Source organism: Rhinolophus sinicus, linkage group LG05 (assembly GCF_036562045.2).
Source record: "Rhinolophus sinicus isolate RSC01 linkage group LG05, ASM3656204v1, whole genome shotgun sequence".
Taxonomy (NCBI): domain Eukaryota; kingdom Metazoa; phylum Chordata; class Mammalia; order Chiroptera; family Rhinolophidae; genus Rhinolophus; species Rhinolophus sinicus.
In genome coordinates this window covers 52,802,335-52,823,259 of record NC_133755.1, presented here as the reverse complement: position 1 = coordinate 52,823,259, position 20,925 = coordinate 52,802,335, and the positions used below count along the sequence as shown (strand labels likewise).

Sequence of the window (20,925 nt, the reverse complement as noted above, 5' to 3'; positions counted from 1 at the left end):
ATAAAAGAGCAGAGAGACAATAACTATCACATGAAGAATCAGACATGCTGATACAAATGTTGAAAATCAGAGGCTTTAAAAAAAATCAAGCCAAGTTGCTGAAATATTCATCAAATATCTACCAAGGCTTATGATGTCATGATGGTGAGACACTCCCCCCCTTTTTCTGCCTCCCCCCGCCCTGCCGACTCCAGTTCAAGCCGTTGTTTCTTAGTCTAGTTGTGTTGGACACAGCTCCGTGGCGGCCCATGCTGGTATTATGAGGCTTGCACTGAATCGAACCGCTGACCTCGGCGTTAGGAGCATGGTGCTCCAACCACCTGAGCCACTGGCCGGCCCAGTGAGACATTCTCTTAAGCAAACAAAGGTTTGTGGCTTCCTTTGCAACTAAAAATTATGAACAACTCTCAAGTGATCTATCTGTGTGTTCTAGAGGTATACAAGCAAAACAAACAATTTAGAAAAAGACAAGGTCAAGGCACCACTCCACTGTGATAGGAAAGTGGAGAAAGATCCCAGCAAGTTATGTTTAATAGAGAAGCAAAAACACAAGGAGCCATGCAAGTCTTCCAGACATCCCAGGCTTTATATGTCATATCCTATACTGTTCATTAAGCAACTTTTATTGTCTATAAAAGTTTTCAAGTTTTCTGAATTGTTCTACCCAGTTGATCCCAATTACCCTGTCAGGTAAATTACCCAGCATTCCAGTTTATCAATCAGTCTCTCCCATCCAATTGACAATCAATCCCTCAAGGTTTATCCATTTCTGTGTTAGATGGCATATCTGACAATTCAGTGAAAGGAAGTTGGTCAAATCCCACAAGAGAATGTCAAAGAAAGAAATGGATAACTACAAAAATACCACAACTAATTACAAATAATGATTAGATTCCAAAGAGACTGTCTCCTAGGTAGATTTTAATAGAAATCTTGAACAGTTAGGGGTTAAAAAAAGATACCCTTAATGATTGGGTTAGAATCAGAACATGGCAAAATAGAACATGACTAAAAACTTCTGTATACACATATTCGTATCACAAGTCTAGTCAAAAGGAAATACATAGAAAAGATAGAATTTAAAAAAATTATGTAAAAGGGATGATCTTTATTACTTTATCAGTTCTAGAATAACATCTTTTAAAAAAATTTAAGACTGGAACAAGATTACTTCTTTCACTGTTGCAAACACTGCAAATTTATCAGCAGTTAAGTATCAATATAATTTTTCCATAAGTTTTAACATATAAGGGAGAAGTAAAATAGTTTTTATAAATCTCATTTGACCTCATCTTATAAAAAGTCACTCCAGCTGTCTTCCTCCTGTCTCCAGATAGATTTCCAGGACAGGTTTGTGTCACTCGGTCCACCCACAATAGCTTTGATAGGATAGTCCATAGTAACTGTCAGGATACCATCTTTTATTCTGGACCACTTGACTGGCGTTTGGCTTTACATTCCATGAATACCTTCTTTGTGAATAGTCCTCCCTGCGAGGACCATGAGGACGGTTATGGCCTCTGTGGTAAACGTTCTGATCCTGTGAAAATTTTCTTAAAACAAAAAATTATAAACTATTATTAATTTTAATAAAATACATAATAAACTTATAAAATAATACATAGATACTCTGCTCTACTGTTTTCTACCTGTGTGACATTAGCAGAAAAATTGCTTAATCTTTGGATTTCTTAGTTCATTTATCTGTTCAAATCCTTGGCAAATTTCTCTACTAGAATTTTACTATTTTCCCTATAATTTGTATTTACTCTTTAAATAACAATCTTCCTTATTCTGAAAACTATACCACTATTAACGTAGCCAAAGAATGCAAGATCCTTCTTGGAAGTCACATCAAAGTATTATTGGCTTAAACTAAGTTTATAGTCAATGAAAATTTCTAAGTCCCTTTCCCAATTGCCTCTGAAAAGCCACATATTCCTCATCCTATATATGATTTTCCAGCCCTAAATTCAATCAGTAAGAAAACATCAATTCCTCACCATTATCATAATGTGTTTGCACTAATTTATAATACTATTGATTTCTAATGTCAATTTTAGAAAAAGGGAAAGCAGGGATACCTTACTGACTGCTGCAAATCTTGGGTCTGGGTGTGGAAACGCCGAGAAGGTGTTGGGTAACCTTGGGTCCAATGTATGTTATTGCTAGGTCCTTGGTTACCAGTGGTGTGGACTGGTTCCATCATATATGTTGAGTATTCACAAGCACTTGGTCTGGATACACTGGAATCCCGATCCCTCAAAAAGAATGTTTTTATACACAGTGTGACTGGTTTCCAAATTTGGTAGCCAATTTAGTGTCTACATTTCAGCCCTTGAAACTAACAATCCCATCCTCCCCGCCCATTCCTATCTGTTTAGGTTTCCCTGGGCAAATAAACAAGAAGAATGGGTATATGCAACTTAAATGATATAAAAACAGATCGCCTTAACCACAAATCTCACATATAAAATGCAACTTACTTTCTGATGGGACCATTCTGAAGGTCTTCAATGTAGTTTTGTCTTTCTAAGCAATGTCCCCGGCACCTATTGAATACTGAGGAATTGAAGAACTGTTAAAAATAACTGTACGAAAAGCAAACAAACCTTTTCCAGAAGACAGCAGTTCAAAGGTGAAATCCACTGACTAATTATCCAGGCTGTTAAATCTCACTATTTCCAGATACATCACTTTATAAACTTTTCGTAAAAGATTACCTTATGTCAGAACAATGAGCTACAAACTTTTTTTTTCTAAAATGTGACATTCATCTACACTTCCACCTTCAATTTTTATCGAAAGGGAAAAATGGTGACAAGCCTTGTACTTACATTCAATTGCATCATCTGGCCTCATGCCTTCTACATCAATCAAATATCTAACAAAACAACATAATTCGAGTCATTTATATATAAAAAGAAAAAAATCAAGTTTTTTCAGAAAAGGTCCAATTTCATTTACAAATATAAAAATCCTAAGAAAATATCAGTTCATCTAATCCTATAATTATTAAATAACAAAATAACATGACCACAAAAAGGCTTTATGCCAAGAATACAGGGATGACCTAACTTTAGAAAATCTATTAATAAAATTATTTACATTAACACAACAATTTAATAAAATGAAAGAGAAGAAAATACAGAACCAAATCATCAGGTGTTAAAAAATGTATCTGGGGTGGGCCGGTTGGTTCAGTTGGTTAGAGCGAGGTGCTCATAACACCGTCACCAGTTCAATTCCCCAATAAAAATTTTTAAAAAATTTATCTGATAAAATACAAGTCATTTTTTTAAATTGGGGAATATTGGGGAACAGTGTGTTTTTCCAGGACCCATCAGCTCCAAGTCAAGTTGTTGTTTTCAATCTAGTTGTGGAGGGCGCAGCTCACTGGCCCATGTGGGAACTGAACTGGCAACCCTGGTGTTATGAGTACTGTGCTCTAATCAACTGTGCCAACCAGCTGTCCAAAAGTCATGTTTTATTTTATTTTTTTTATTGGGGAAGGGGAACAGGACTTTATTGGGGAACAGTGTGTACTTCCAGGACTTTTTTCCAAGTCAAGTTGTTGTCCTTTCAAATTAGTTGTGGAGGGTGCTGTTCAGCTTCAAGTTGGTGTCCTTTCAGTTTTAGTTGTGGAGGGCGCAGCTCAGCTCCAGGCCCAGTTGCCGTTGCTAGTTGCAGGGGGTGCAGCCCACCATCCCTCGTGGGAGTTGAACCAGCAACCTTGTGGTTGAGAGCCCAGTGGCCCATGTGGGAATTGAACCGGCAGCCTTCGGAGTTAGGAGCACGGAGCTCCAACCACCTGAGACACCGGGCTGGCCCCTAAGTAATTTTTGATCAAAATGCTTTGTTCACTGAAAACAGGAGACTTACTAACTATGATAGAGTATTTACCAGGAATCAACAAATAGCAAAGACAAATTGGGAAACATATTAGTATCATATCTAAAAAATGTTATCTAACCTACTGCATGAGCCAGAAACTTGAGTCACCATCACTGTCAGCCATTTCTTCCTTGTCTTCATCTTCAACCCCACCACCGACCTAACAATATTACTTAAATGTCTCTAGAATACGTCCACATCTTTCTACCAAAATGACCATCACACCCTGATCCACGCCACCATTATGCCTCAATTTCTACAAGAGCCTCCTAACTTGTCTACTTGCTTCCACTCGTTGCCCCTGAGTGTATTCCCCACTCAGTACCAAAATGATAGGCTGAAACTGCACACTTCATTATGTTCCACACGCTCACCCTCAGGAGTACTAAAGAAACTGTTCTGTAACACAGAAAAAGTTCTATGGTTTTCTATTACTCTTAAAATAAAGTCTAAAACCTTAAACATAGGCCTGCACGATCTAGTTCCTACACATACTTCCAGCTCCATTTAAAAAAAAAATTTATTAGTTTCAGGTGTACAAAGCAATGTAATGGTTAGACATTTAAAACTCTTCATAAAGTTACAACCCACCCTCCAAGCAACTACCTCTCTGCCATCTTACATGGCTGTTACAATACCATCAACTATCTTCCCTATGTTGTACTCCACATCCCGTGACTATACAAAAACTTATATATTTAGTTATAGTTCACATTCACTATTATTCTACTTCAGCTCTTCAGGTGTACAGCCCATTGGTCAGGCACCTACACAGTCTATGAAGTGATCTCCCTGATAAGTCCAGTGCTCATCTGGCACCTTACATGATCTTTACAACATTGTTGATTGTCCCCATACTGTATTAACTATCAATTTGTATTTCTTAATGCCTTCAACTTTTCCACCCTGACCACAACCCCATTCATAACTATAATACTGATAAATCTAGTATCTATCTGGCACCATACCTAGTTATTACAATATTGTTGACTATATTCCTTATGCTATACCCCACATCCCCATGACTACTGTATAACAACCAACTTGTACTTCTTAATCCCTTCCCCGTTCACCCATCCTTAACCCCCCTCCCATCTCAAAGAAGTCCCTCTAAAATTCCTTGTAATACTGGTTTGGTGGTAATGAACTCCTTCAGCTTTTTCTTGTCTGGGAAACTCCTTATCTGTCCTTCAATTCTAAATGACAGCCTTGCTGAGGAGAGCAATCTTGGTTGTATGTGGTTGCTTTTCATCACTTGGAATATTTCCTGCCACTCCCTTCTTGCCTGCAAAGTTTCTGTTGAGAAATCAGCTGACAGTCTTATGGGCGCTCCCTTGTAGGTAACTAACTGCTTTTCTCTTGCTGCTGTTTAGATTCTCTCTTTGTATTTAACCTTTGGCATTTTAATTATGATGTGTCTTGGTGTTGACCTCTTTGGGTTTATCTTGTTTGGGACTCTGTGATTCCTGGGCTTGTATGTCCATGTCCTTCACCAGGTCAGGGAAGTTTTCTGTCATTGTTTCTTCAAACAGGTTTTCAATTCCTTGCTTTCTCTTTTCTCCTTCTGGTACCCCTATAATGCGAATGTTGGTACGCTTGATATTGTCCTGGAGGCCCCTTAAACTCTCCTCAATTTTTTGGATTCTTTTTGTTGTTCTGGTTGGGTGTTTTCTGCTACCTTATCTTCTACATTGCTGGTTGGATCCTCTGCTTCATCTAATCTACTCTTGATTCCTTGTAATATATTCTTCATTTCCATTATTGTATCCTTTATTTCTGACTGGTTCTTTTTTTATGGTTTCCATCTCCATTATTATGCTTCCTATCTCTCTGTTGAAGTTCTCCCTGAGATCATTGAGCATTCTTATAACCAGTGTTTGGTACTCTGTGTCTGATAGATTGCTTATCTCCGTTTCGCTTAGCTCTTTTTCTGGAGCTTTGTTCTGTTATTTGGGACATGTTTCTTTGTCTTCCCATTTGGGCTGCCTCCCTGTGTTTGTTTCTCTATATTAGGTAGGGCTGCTATGTCTTCCAGACTTAATAGTGTGGCCTTATGTGGGGTTCAGTGGAGCAGTCTTTCTGGTTTTGTTGTGCTCCAGGTTGTCCTTTGTGTGAGTTGTGTGTGCCCTCCTCTTATAGTTGAGCCTTGGTTGATAATTGCCCATCAGTGTGAGGGACTGACCCTTGGGTTTACTGGTTGTGAGGACTGGCCTTGATTACAGTGGAAGAGTTGTGCAGGGGCTGACCCTACGGAGCAGGACCTGTCTCAGAAGGATTCTGGTGCCTGCCCAATCTGCCCCATGGGTGTCGTACTTGGAGGTAGCTGGGTGATGCTCCAGCTTGTTTTGAAGCTGGACATTGGAGGTGCCAGCCCCAGGACCATCTTGGAGGGGATTCGCTGGAGGTTTACTTCAGCCACCGCCCGTGGCCCACCCAGGACTACCCAGTGGGAGCCAGAAAGAAATCCATAGATGGCTGACGCTGGTGCTGTGCTTGGAAGTGCCCTGAGAGGCCAAGCCACAAACCAAGGCTGGCTGCCACTAGTGCCAGCTTAGGGCTGCTTAGCCAGAGGTACAGGACATACTCAAGCCAAATACTGCTTATCTGGGTTCTGCAAACCTTTGAGAGACCCTAGGAAAGTCTGAAGCTTGAGCCAAGGCAGGTGGTCTGCACGAAAAAGCCACTGAAAGCAGCCTGGGTGTGCCTGAAAGTTGGGTGGGGCCAGATCTCAAATCGCCAGGGCGTGGCAAACTAATCGCGGAGACGCAGAAATGGTGGCTGCCTGTGTTCGCATGCAGGGAAAGGGGAGGACTCAACAAAGAAACAATGGCCTCCACCAGCTACCCAGTCCAGGAGAAAGCCACCTCTCCAGCCCGTTTCCCAAGCCAGACAACTAAATTCCCCACCATTTGTCCCTGCTGCCTCTCCAGCTGCTGCCCCAGTGCTTGAACTCAGAGCGTGCGATTCCGTTGGTGGGTAAGTCTGCACACCCCATCCCTTTAAGAGAAGCACCTGTGAGTGCAGCTGTACTCAGTCTCAGTCAGTCACAATCTCCACTGGTTTTCACAGGCAGAAATTATGAGGACTTCTCTCCCTGGCACTGGAACCCTGGGCTGGAATCTCTCGCTCCTCTAGGGGATGGGGAGGGGATCCCCACCACCAAAATAGCCCTCCTGATCTTTAGTAGTCACACGCAGGTGTGGGACCAGCCCGTTCTGCATCTCTGACTTTCCCACCAGGCTGGAGGTGGCTTCTTCTGCAAGTCCTTAGTTGAAAGGCTTCAGTTCAGCTTGATTTTAGGTGATTCTCAATAATGGTTGTTTTGTAAATTAGTTGTAATTTTGATGTGGTTGTGAGAGAAGGTAAACACAGTGTTTAACTACTGTGCCATCTTGGTTGTTGTCCACCCAGCTCCATTTTGATACCATACTTCCCCCATGGCCCAGCCTCCCTGGTAAGTTCCTCCAACACAGTATATGCTTTCCTGTTACGCGGTCCTCACCATTCCTTATGTATAATATATTCCAGAATTGTCTCTCCAATGTCCCTATCTTGTTGATACCTACTCATCCTTTAGATGTCAGCTCAAACATCCCCATGGAAACCTTCTCTAATCTCCATGATGAGGTCAAATCCTATTAACATGCTCTCATAGTACCATGTCCCTCTCTTTCTTGGCACTTGTGAGAGTTGTAATTCTATATGCATTTGTGTGATTCTTGAATAGCTATTACCTCTCTAGACTACTAGGGTCCAAAAGGACTTGCCAAGTCTCTTTGAGCCCAAAGTCTCACAAGTCTTTTTGCTAGCACCCTGCATAGTGCTTACACATATCAGATGCTAAACAAATATTTTTGGAATGAACAAACATAAATATCCACAAAAAGCATAATGGCATAAACTCTTTGATTCATAAATTCCATTCTGAATGAAATTATTTTTGAGACAATAGCATATATATATTCAGATGTTCATGGAGGGATATTCAGCATTTCAATGTTTTATAATATCAAAATCTTCTGATTTTTAAGTTCATCAGCTAGCAAAGGAATAATGCAGCTTTTAAAAAGAATGAGGTCTCCAAATACTTTCATAGGAAGATGTCTACCGTATACTGAATTGTAAAACAGAATGTCTAAATATTATACCAATATACAGAGGGTGCCAAAAAATATATATAAACATTTTAAGAAAGGGAAAAAAACTGTATTAAAATTGTAATAACCAATATATACCGATAACAAAAGATGAATACAAGTCATGTGTATATATTTTTTCGGCACGCCCAGTATACCATATGCTTATATCTGCATTTTTAAAGTGTGAAAAAATAGGTACCAAATCATTACTGGTGGTAATCGAGGTGAAGGACTGTTTTCTACTTCACACATTTCTGTACCGATTGCATTTTTTACAACTAGTTCATATTACTGTTTACAAAAAAACCACTTAAACATGGTCTGCCTCTTGGGGTTGGCAACTCACCTGCAGATGAGGTAGCCAGTCCTGTTTAAACCATGGGTACAGTGGACGCCAATAAGTTTATCTATAAAATAGGGAATATAGAGTTAAATAAATGAAGTAGAAACCCTAAAAACAAATTACACTATTTTATTTTCTGAAGAGTAACATTTATTAGTTACAACACTAGCGCTGCCCTGAAAATAAATAATTCTGAAGAGAAATGTGTTTTTTTAGGAACATACTATAAACAATCATGTAATATAAAGTCAAAATTCATTGTCTCTGGGAAATTTTGCATAGTCCTCAATTAGACACAATAGTGTAAACTGGGAAATGCCTGGTCAGATACTAACAATAAAACTGCACTGAGACAAATCCATTTGTCTTAATATAGAATGTTCATCAGTAATTGACTTAATTATAGAAAAAGAGAGTTAAAGAAAAACAGGCTGTACGAAAAATGAAATTTGTTTCTGAGTGAAACAAATGGAATGCCTTAATTTTTAATACTGAATGCTAAAGAGAACATTTTCTATAGTACTCCTGAGTTCCCAAGGCACTTCCAGGCCTCCTCTCATTTGCTGCTTCTTACCCGCTACAGGTCTATGTGCCCAGTGAATGAAGTACTCATACGCACTTGGATAAACATTTTGTAGTTTACAATGAAAAAAGTAAGACTTGGAGATGTAAGACCAGGCTACACAGCAGGCATTAGAACAAAGATGAGAATCAAGTCTAAGATTTTTCCAACTATGCAATAGGATTTCTAAGTCCATCATTTAAAAAAATTATATGAGAAACTAAATAAAAAAACAACATGTAATAATTCTCTGCAAAATTTATGCCTGTGACTAGGTGGTGTCTGGTAGGAAGGCACTCGCCATCTCCTGCCTAGATTACTACCTAGTTCTAATCTCTTGTATTTCAATTGATCCTCCATATGGAAGATGTCCTTCCTAAAATATATACTTGGCTGGGTTGCTCCCTTGCTTAAAAATCTTCATTTTGCAGGGAATAAAGCCCAAATGTTTAGCAGAGCATTTAGAACTCTTTATAAATGAGTATTAATCTATCTCACTGAACTGTAAATCCACAATGATCTGAACTGACTTACAAGGACCTACATGATCCACGTCCTCCTGCTCCTTGCCAACCTCTCTGATCCCATTTTCTACTGATTTAACTTCACTCACTCTCCCTGCTCCAGCCACACTGTCTCCTCAATATTCTTCAAACATTCTGAGGCTAGTCATGCCTCAGGGACTTTGCACCTACTATTCCCTCTGCCTTACAACACTACCCACTTGCCTCCCCCAGATATCCAATGGCTTGGTTCCTCCTTTCCACGAAGACTCTGCTAAAATGGTATCTTAATAAACAGGACTTCCCTTCACCCATATTCTCTCATCCCTTTATTATTTTGTTATTCTCCAAAGCACTTACCACCATCTGATATTCCATATATTCACTTGTTTCTGTCTCTCCCCCACTAGAACGTAAAGTGTACAAGAACTTTCTTCTGTTCCTACTTCCTACAACAGTGTCTTCAACTTCGAAGGTGTTATATAAGTATTTGTTGAAAATGAACATATGAATTCTATGCCCTTTCACACTACTGTCTAATGGTACCAGAGACCACCTCTCCATGCCACAAGTTTAAGCCCTGTGCCTTTTTCTACCTATTCCCAATACCTGAGCTGTCCTTTCCTCATTCTGGTAAAATCTTCTTTCCCCCCAGCCTGGCTCAAACATTGACTCCTCAGTAAGGCCTTCCTAAATCTCTATATTCCCAATGCACTTAACTTATTCTTCTATTATAATTAACCCACTGTCTTATAGTTACATGTTTATCTTCCTAGATAACTGTAACGTTCTAATGAACAAAGACTGCTATTCACCTCTGAGTCCCCGTACCCTAACAATAAACCTAAAAGGCTCTCAAGTGTTTACTGAATAATTTATTTTCTGTCTCTCTACCAGTTCTAGGGAGGGGATTATGTAGGCTCCTCCTCTTCTTCAGTGTGCCTGGTATCTGTGGGAGGGGCTTATAGCAGAGGTAGCCCAATGGATCATAAGCCAGGTCCCGAGCCCGCTACGGCAGGGAGCATTGCAAGACACAGAGAAGTCAGCACAACGCAAGCAGAAGACGAGTAAGGGGGTCAGCCTACGCAACAGACTACACTCAGTGTAACGTGAACATCAAGGTCACACACATGTTCTCATGCACTTTCAGCCCTCACAGAAACAGATGGAACATTTTATAGTAATTCCACACAAAGGAACCTGGAAACAGTGAGCAGGCTGGCAGCTGCACCCTAGTATCTTAAAGAGGTAATATTTCTGTGACTACAGTTATGAGAAATAAGATAATTTACCTCTGTAGACGTTGTGGTTATCACAGGCAAAGTCCAACCTCTCAAGTTTTAAAGTACAGGGGAGATCTATGATCAGGGCTTAAGATATTTAAGAGCTAGTGCCTACATTAATAGACCAGGTTATAGTTGGAAAATTTATCTTAAAACCCACTGACCCCCTCTCTCTCTCACCTCGCACTCCCTACCTTCCCATCTCTATTCTAGTCTTTCTCCCCTACTCTGTTTATATGCATATACATACACAGATATATGGCATATTTACTACGTTAGATTTACTTAATAAGGGATACACCCCTTAAGCTAAATTTAGGAAGAGGGTAAAATGAACACTTTGTCCTGTGGGTGAGTGGCTTCCCAAGAAAAAAGATGCCTGTCTAAAAATTTGGCAAATGCCATGTTCCTTCTGATAGTCAGATGCCAGAAAAAGGCAACTGAATGCTTAAAATTTAGAAGCTATTAAGATCTATTTTCAACAGAGTAAGGTAGATTTTAAAGCAGGAACAAGAAAACACCACCCTCTTAAGTTCTTCCTGTCTGAAGACTAAGAATAAGAGGAGGCAGTGCCCTTCCTCACTTGCACCCGAAGTGGAAAAGCAGCAGAATTATCTTAAATCAAGTACATATGAGGAGGATGCAGCTGCACTAGTCCACTCCGTTTTGTTCTGCTTCTAGGCGTCTGTTTCACTCCAAACCTTTGCCTTTTGTTTACTCCAAGAAGCTGAGAGTCTAATCTTTTCTTCCATGCACCTCTTATCCAATAAATAAGACAAATGAACATATTTATTTTAATATATATATTTCCCATTCAAATTGCTTAAAAAAGAGATGCGTGAGCTAGTGCAGTTCACATGTCTCACTAAATCCACTTTCCAAACTAAATTATTTATTTGTAACCATGAAAAGAAAAAATGACTTACTCTATCAGTACCACTTGGTATGTCCACATTAGCAAACATAAGGCCTAATTTCAGAACTATTAAAAATATTAAAAATCCCCAATCCCATTCAAAATGCATACCCAAGTTCACGTAAGAAAAAAATAAACTCACCGTTATCTTTATTTTCTTTCAAAAACCCATTAACAGCACACTTGAATTTAAAAATAGTGTCATCATCAGGTACCTGATGCCCAACTGTATAAATCTTTAAGTAAGGAACAGTTTCTGGTAAGTCCTATGAGGCAGAACCATGAAAATATATATTATTTCTTTTGTAGGAAAATAATTAAAAATTAATTAGAAGAGCCAGAATATAAACCAAGAGATTATAATAAACTTAGTATGTCAGTAATTCTGATGAGAGAGACATTTTTTCCAAAGCTGCTTTAACCAGGAAGAATCGCTTGATTTTCATTAAAACTACAGAATGGATAGTCAATAGGTATACAAAACTGAAAGCAAAATTCATGTGAATGAATGTATATATAACTAAAAATTGTATAAATAGTTCTACCTAATATTTTATATTTCAAGGGTCATAAAGCAGCTGTGATTTATATAAAATAGTCAGAAAAACTTAGATTTGAATTGTGAGACAGAGTAAATTCCAGGCACTATTGAGAACTACTATTCTTGGGGTGGGAGAAAGTAGATACTGATAAAAGCCAGAAGCTAAAAAAATACCCTATAGCTCTGAATTTAATTCTGTAATTCTGAAGTATGAGCCTATGGTGTATTTTATATTAAAAACAAACATACAAACACATTTCCTAACTGTGACCACTGAAAAAGTGTAGGAACAACTGATGTCGTGTTATGTCTAAAGGATTCAGGAATCAAACTGAGAAGCTCCAACTGGCCAAACAGGGCCTCGATTTGTGCCTCAATAAGAATACCTGCAATGAAATCCATAACGATACAAAAAAGTAAAAGCTAACTGGTCACTACTGGAGGATGTTAGTGAATCAACTCATTATTTTGAAAACTGATAAAAGGAAAGAATCATACCTCTACAACTGGGCAACCAAGTAGTTGATGAGGGAAAGCTTCTCTTGATAGAAATATACCCAGATTATAAAAGAAAAGAACAGAAATCACCACTTTTGAAGCCCCAACTGAATTAATGGATGTGGGCATCAATCATTAGTGACTTAGCTACTATTACAGAAAGAGGCCATCACTTGCATGTCTACATAGAAAAACATGTTATCACCTATAAAAATGTCTTGCAAAAAAAGAAAAGGAAAAAAAAATAAAGCCTGAATCTGATCCAATCGGATCTAGTTTCTAGATCCGATTATCAATTTACAATAAAAGGACTGAAGAATATGTTAACAACCCACGGGGATGCAATCACCAAAATCTATATGGGACAAACTACCTGGTTTCTTCAGAAAATAAAATTCAAGAGGGGAAATAAAAGAAAGTGAGAGAGAGACATGGAGGGAGAACCTATAGGTTAAATAAGACTTCAGAGACCTAACAATCAAATGCAAAATGTGGAACTTATTTGGCTCTAATTCAAATCCTCAAAAACAAGTGTTTAATGACATTTAGAAGACAACTATAAATTTGTGTGCTGACGGGATATTTAATATTAAAGAATGATATTAAGGAATAAAAGTCCTTTATTTTAAATATATATACAAAAAATGTGCAATTGAAATGACAGATCTGGAATCTGCTTCAAAGTAACACAAAATGTGGTGAAACAGGAGTGTAGATGAAACACGGTATCAGTTGATAAATATTAAAGCTGGATGAGTTCATGGGAGTACAACAAGCACTCCACAGTATAATGTCTACTCCTATACATGTTTAAAATTTATATAACTGTTTAAAAACAAGACAACACTGTGGAAAACAGTCTAACGGTTTCTCAAAAGTTAAACAGAACTATCATATGATCCAACAACTCCATTCCTACCCATACATCTAAAATAACCGAAAGCAGGGATTTGAACAAGTATTTGCAAAACCCATGTTTGTAGCAGCATGATTCACAATAGCCAAAAAGTGGGAACAACCCAAGTGGCCATCAACAGATGAATGGATAAAGAAAATATGGTACATACACACATGGAATATTATTCACCTATGAAAAGGAGTGTCATTTTATTACATGCTATAACATGGATGAACCTCGAAAACATGTTTAGTGAAATAATCCAGACAAAGGACAAATAATATATGATTCTGCTTCTATGAGGTACCTAGCATAGGCAAATTCACAGAGACAGAAAATAAGAGTTGAGGGGAGGGGAAATGAGGTTGTTATTGCTTAATGGTTACAGCGCTTTTGTTGAGGAGGATGAAAAAGTTTTGCTTATAAACAGTGGTGGTGGTTACACTGTGAAGTATTTAATGCCACTGAATTGTACACTTGTGGTTCAAATGATAAATGTCTTTTATGTATATTTTACTACAATAAAAAAAGAACTGAGTTCAAGCTTTAATTCTTCCTTTTCTAAGCCTCAGCTTCATCATCTGTAAGATGAGTAACTGTGATCACAGTGCAGCGCTTAGTGCAGCTGAGCACTCAGTAGGATGTATCAGTACCACCACTACTTCATCAGCAAAGGACTGTTGTGTGGATTAACTAAGTCAAGGTATGTGAAATTGCTTTTTAAACGGCAAACTACTACATAAATATTAACAAACATTGGGTATTATTGTTTTCCAAGGCCATGGAACTGCTCAGGAGAATTCTTCCCCACAGATATGCCATATGGGCTAACAGAATATATGGGGTTTGTATTACACCAAAAGGTGTTAGGAAAAGCAATATACAATTTGAGAACAACTTGTCTTTTACCGTGATGTTTATACAGGCTCAGACTACTGCTTAAAATAAGTGCTAAAGACATAATGAATATTCCTTTCTTTCCTTCTAGGCTACTACTATGCTTTCTAAAAGTTTACTTCATTTTCAGAATACAAAACACAGAAGCGTATAGAATTTAAGCACATACAGAGCCTACTGCCAAATATCGAGTTCAATTCATGTCTTTAATCTCATTTTGAGACAGCAATTAGTTATTTGTAATTAAGGAAACTACTTGGTTCCCTTTTTGAACTCATGAAAGGCCTGGATTCATCTTAGCATAAGGTGATAACTACTAATTACTATGAATTATTATAGAATCAATTTTCAATTGAGGTTTCCATTTACCTCTGGTTTATAATAGCGGTGCGTATACGTTAAATCAATAATCAGTCCAAGTTCTTCATTCTGTTCTTGGATTTTGTTAAAAAGATCCAAGGGAGAAAAACGTTCTTCTGGAACAAGATTCTCTTCAAAACTCTGTCAGAGACAATGAAATAATAAGAAACAGCAAAGGCATACTTAGAATCCTTTATTACATTATCCATTTATTCAAGCCCTGTGATGCTAACATACAATGAGACTCAAAGGCAAGTTCACGTTTCTGAAATTTACAAGCTATGTGACAGTCCTTTCTTCCAGAGAGATTGGAGAGAAGAAAATAAATTTATATCTATATATTTATTTCTGTGTTGGTTTCATGTTGGTCTCCTACCAGACTGTAAACTCCCAGAAGGCAGGGACCACATCAATTTTGTACACCACTGCACCTCTAGCTCCAAGGGGAGTGCCTCCACAAAGGCACTTAAAAATACTTCTTAAATGTCTCTATATATGAAGAATGGCTTTCACCGCTAAGTATTCTTTATGTACTTGGCTTATTTATGTACTCTGTTCCATTGATCTTACTGGTTATTCAAGTGCCAGCAACACCATGTTTTGTTTTGTTTTAATTATAGTTTTTAGAGCACTTTTAGGTTCCCAGTAAAACTGAGCAGAATATTCAGAGTTCCCACTTATACCCTCTCTCCTTTACCCCACACAGCCTTCCCCGCCATCAATATTCCCCACTAGTGTACATTTGTTAGAATCAATGAACCAACACTGACACATCATTATCAACAGAAGTTCATAGTTTACATTATGAATCACTCTTTGTTTTGTAATTCCATGGGTTACGACCAATTTATAATAATACGTATTTACCGTTATTGCATTATACAGAATAGTTTCACTGCCCTAAAAATCCTGTGTTCCAGCAACTTTTAATATGTATGGTTTAATATCTGGTAGGGCTAGATGACCCCCTTCCAACATTCTTCTTCTTTTTCAGAATTCTCCTGGTTATTTATGTTTATTTTTCTATGTGAGTTTTAGAATCAGCCTATTGGAGACGTTAAACTTACAAATTAACTTAGGAAGATTTAACAGATTCATGATGTTGAGTCTTCCACATAATATTGTAAAAGTTTTGAAGAGTAAATGAATTACAAGGCAGACAAAATAATTTCCAGTTTCTTGCAGACTTGGAGCTGATGGGATCAATGATCATCTCGAGCTATCTGAAAAATAACTAACTTTAGAAAATGAAATAAGTCACACCCTTTAGGAAGCCTCCTTGATTAACTCTGTTATTATTTTCCCCTCCTTTGAATTCCTAGGTATTTCTTGCCCTCATATTTATCTGACACGTAACATATTCTATTTTATATTCCAGTGTGCTTGAGAAGTGACTGTCAAGGATTGAGGCTGCTTTTCCATGGGTGACTTCCCTAAAACACATGGGACACCAATGTCACATTTCATTGCCACACAGGGGTAATTACTTCATCTCCCTCACTCTACTGGATGAATAGGGACTGCACTGGGAGTGGTTACACAGCTTTGTAATCCCCTTTATGGTGCTTTAAACAATCCCAGCACTGAATAAAATCACTTGAGTATACAGGGCTAGAAGAGGCTTTTAATAATGACATCACATAGGGAAGAGGAAGGAAAGGAAACTGAAGAGACTGCCTGTTTTCTCTCTTGCTGATATACTTTCAGGCAAGGGACTAAGCGGGGACCCTTATAAAACCTCAGGAATACACGTTCAGAGGCCGTGGAGTAGGGACTTGAGGAGTCAGGACAATTGCATAGAGAGGAGGAGGACTATGCAAGACAATTCACAGCAATTGCAAATGTGGGTGGGGAGTCCATTCATTCAACAACAGGGTATTAAATATTTCTTATATGTCAAACAGCATGCTTTGGTGTTGGTGGACGTGAATGAGAACCATGTTCATCTTTATGAAATGACTGATTTTTAAGCCCAGAAATGCAGAAGAACTGACATAGTAGGTGAAGAAGAAACTATGACCTGAGTCACAAATTAAATTCCCAATACATTCAAAGTGTGCTTTTCCTGATCCAAATCCATGCTATGCTGGGCAGTTTAATGAGACATCATCTCTTCTCACCTTTTGTACAATTGATGAAATGCTTTCCCCACCTATTTCTTTCTTAGTTCAAACAAAAATCACAATTTTCAAAATTTCCATGCTGAAATCCTAACCTTGCTGATCTAGGGCATTTTTTTGGTGGTAAAGATGGGAGCGAAGGGATCTCACTGGCATTTACCTGGGTGGGGTCAAGGATGCTAGACATCTTGCCAAATCAGAACAGTCCTACAAATGTGTCGCATACCTGAATGACTCCTGAATGTCCTCAACTGTTCATAATTATCTAAGCCTTAGATACTAATGCTGTTTCACAAATAAACACAAAGGGTTTTTGCACAGTTTTAACGTACGTTGAATTTTCTTGGATAGTAATCACCTTACTAACCAAGTGAAGACTACATTTTGTTTTATTTGGAAGACTACTAAGAGCTGTTCACTGTCATGGAAACTCCTACCACTAAGGCCATATAACCCAACTAGATCAGTCTGCATTTGCAGTTTCTGCATTCACGGTGCAAGTAACTACTTCTTTATATCTAGTACAGTCATCCCTAAACATTTACATAATGAAATATAAATACATTACTTTATTATAAATTCTTTCACTTATTCCTTATATTAAAGCATTATCCCGATTTTTTTCTTTAAAATTAAGTGTGTAAGTAGGTCGTATTTATCTATGATGGGAGCGAAGGGGTCTTACTGGCATTTAGTGGGTGGGGTCAAATTTCATTTCAGGACAGTAAAGGGTGGATTACTAAGTATTTGCTCTATAAAAAGAGAAAATGGAGTATGATAGGACTGAGAATCAGTGTTCTACATGGTGAATTCAGATTTCTGAAAGAATATTGAATTAACTTTTGCTTACCTTCTTCAAAGGAACTTTGAAAGCAATGAAACGAGTCCCAGGCATCCGCTGTCCAATTGGGAGATAGTCTTTCCACCTATTAATATATTTTTTGTTAGCCAGATTGTATGTTAGCCTGTCTCCCTGCAGACTGAAGACTCCTTGAAAATAGAAATCATATCCCACACAGTAAGTCCCCTCTTCTCTCTGCTCTACTTTTTCAACCCCGCCTACTAACCACCTCTACTTCCTTCTTCCTGTTTCCCCATCTCGAAAACAGATACAAGGCAACAAAACCGTGCCAAGTTTTCAACAAAGCAAGGCATACCTATAAACCACAGATGGGCAGAACTTCTGAAACCCTGATAAAACCTAGCCTCGTCCTGAATACTAAGGTGTCACTAATACATACATGTAGACTGAAAATAATTTATTTTCAATTCTTTCCCTTCAAAGTTTATTTTTAGTTCTCATATAACTCATGCCATCAAATTCAATCAGTAGGGAACTTCAAGTTGGTATTTTAAAAGAAAATGAAAAGGGACTGTGAACTTTACTTAATAATGCTAGGAGTCACAGCGAAAATATGTGAGCTGACTTCTGTCAGATGCCTTAGAATTCAGTAAAGTTAATTCAGTATAACTGAAGCACAGAAAACGAGGGCAAAAGTGGCACAAGTTGGGGCAGGAGAAGCCAGACAAGATTCTAGACCAGACAGTCTTAAAGGTCATGGTAGAGTTTGTTTTCATTCTTGAAACAATGCTTTTGAGCGATGTTTATGAGCTATGTCCCAATTTACCTATTAAAAAGGCTTCTTATGTGAAGAATGGGTTGGAAGGAAACAAGAGTAAATATATATACACTAGTTAGGCCCCAACTGCAATAGATAGGGCAAGTTCTGTATTAGGATGCTGACAAGAGAAGCTGACAGATTCGAAATATTTTCAGGACTTAATGTGGTATAAGACGGAAGGAAAGAAGGTCTCAAGAAATAAAAAAAGAGTTCACTGCACATATGACCAAAGTCATAAAATTAATCATCTCAACCTACAGAAAAAGCTACTTCACATGAGACCTGTTAGGAAGCAACAGTGTGCCCTTTGTGACTCCGGTAAACAATATAAAGCTCGGCGGCAAAGGTGGGTTTTTTTCACTCAGACTTAGTTCTTATTACTCACATTTTCTGTGCCAAAATAACACAGTTCCAGGAATTCAGGGAGACTCCATTTTGGTAACTAATGGGTGTCCCCAACGCGGATGGTTCCATGTTGAAGAAACAGTCCCTCTGCATTTTACCCAAAGGGCAATGGCCAGAGGCTCCCTTTTCAAAGGGTGGGAGAAATCACAGCATCACAGACAGTCCCTTTTAGCTACTGGGGGCGGATTAGCGAAAGGGTCAATGCCTCCTAGAAGTGACGGACGGGCCAAGCGCGCAGCAACAGGGACAGGCAGACACCCTAAAAGATCGAAGCCCAGGCCCAAGAGCAGAGCTGAAAGGGCTACGCCTCGCCGTGGGGGCGAATTACCTTTCGGGGATATGGTTTCCGCCCTTCTTCTTCTTGACTGAGGAACGTCCAGAAAAGACGCGTCCCTGGCCCCAGCTGCCGCGGGCATGACGCCACTGGCTCATGTGGGCCCCCAAATGCCGCCCACCAAACGCCAAAAGCGCCCAAGGAGCCAGGCCAACTCTCTCCGTTCCAAAACAAGACGCCGGACCGGAAGAGCCTAGGCAGCTCCCAGGCTCCTTTGCTACCGCAAATCGCCGCCGCCCGTCGTGATGACGTCACTCCGCAGGCTGCCTGAGAAACTTGCTTAATAAGCAGGGCTCTGGTGGCTGCAGTGCCCTCCTGAGCCGGCGGCCGGTAGCAGAGGTGCATGAGTTCATGCATGCACCCTTCAGGATTCACATACTGCAGCATATGGAATGAAAAGGCCTACTCCCCTACTTCCTTGAGTGGCTCTTTTAGATATTTCCAAGTGCTTACATTCACACTTGTTGTATAGTTTATACAAATATTTATTTGTACATATATGGACATCCTCTATCTCACATAAAAGCAGCAGACTATACATATTCTACAATATATCTCGGATTCTGATTTTTCCCAGTCAATTTATGTGTACATGCTATTATGTTTAATGGCTGCATAGTATCCCACTGATCATAAATACCACCATAATTTACACAACCAGTTCAATATCGATGGACTTTTAGGTGTTTTCAGTTTTTTTGTTCTCCATTACAGAAAGGCTGCAATGTAAACATCCTTAAACATATATACAACTATAGCTAAATTCCAGAAGTAGAATTGCTGGAATGAAGGATGTGCAAAACAAATTTTTGAAAGATACTGCCTAATTACCCTCCAAAAATATTGTATCAATCTACACCCCTACTCACAGTGACATTTTTATTGGGTTCCTATTATATGCCAGGTATCATGCTAGAAGATAACAGCATATATTTACATTTATAATATACTAAAAATAACTGGGAGACAAGAAGGGAGCTCAAGTCTAAAATGTCCACACAATATCAGGCATGGAGATCTGTACCTGTTAGAAAAAAATCTCTGATTTCTGTTACAAGTGAAACAGCAAAGACCTACTACATGTCCTACAGTAGGTCCAAAGGCAGAATAAAATACTAAATTCCAGAGTAAACTGTAGATAATTATAATAGCAAATGTTTTTTATGTTTTTCCACTTTTTAGTTTCTAATTTCTGAAAGTATCTTACATACAAGGTTAGTAACATTCACAATCTTTTGAGAGCTAGGTAAATGGAGGGTCAGAAAGGTCAGAGTTATTGAATGAATGAATGGGTAAAAAGATCACTAGCTTTAACATTTCTGGGACAGTCATATTCTAACCAAGTTTAGATCCACAAACATTTACAATTCTGAAGACTTCCACATAATTAAAAATTAATCAGTATTAAAAAATTGCTATTTGGAGGGGCAGTCAGATGGCTCAGTAGAGCATGGGCTCCTAACAACAAGGTTGCCAGTTCAATTCCTGCATGGGACGGTGGGCTGCGCCCTCCCTGCAACTAAGATTGAAAACGGCAACTGGATTTGGAGCTGAGCTGCACCCTCCACGACTAGATTGAAGGACAACAACTTGACTTGGAGCTGATGGGC

At 38.7% G+C, this 20,925-nt stretch overlaps 1 protein-coding gene across 1 annotated transcript; it reads right to left on the bottom strand.

Annotated features, from left to right (window-relative positions):
• Positions 1–901: 901 nt before the first annotated feature.
• On the bottom strand, positions 902–19,526 carry DUSP11 (dual specificity phosphatase 11). Its single transcript, XM_019712873.2, has 9 exons — positions 19,310–19,526; positions 17,805–17,880; positions 14,844–14,975; positions 11,783–11,906; positions 8,380–8,440; positions 2,838–2,884; positions 2,487–2,562; positions 2,085–2,261; positions 902–1,553 (listed from the first exon to the last, which is right to left on the bottom strand). The coding sequence occupies exons 1-9, from the start codon at positions 19,411–19,413 to the stop codon at positions 1,358–1,360; spliced, it is 993 nt and encodes a 330-aa protein (XP_019568432.2). The 5' UTR covers positions 19,414–19,526; the 3' UTR covers positions 902–1,357.
• Between the last annotated feature and the right edge of the window lie 1,399 nt (positions 19,527–20,925).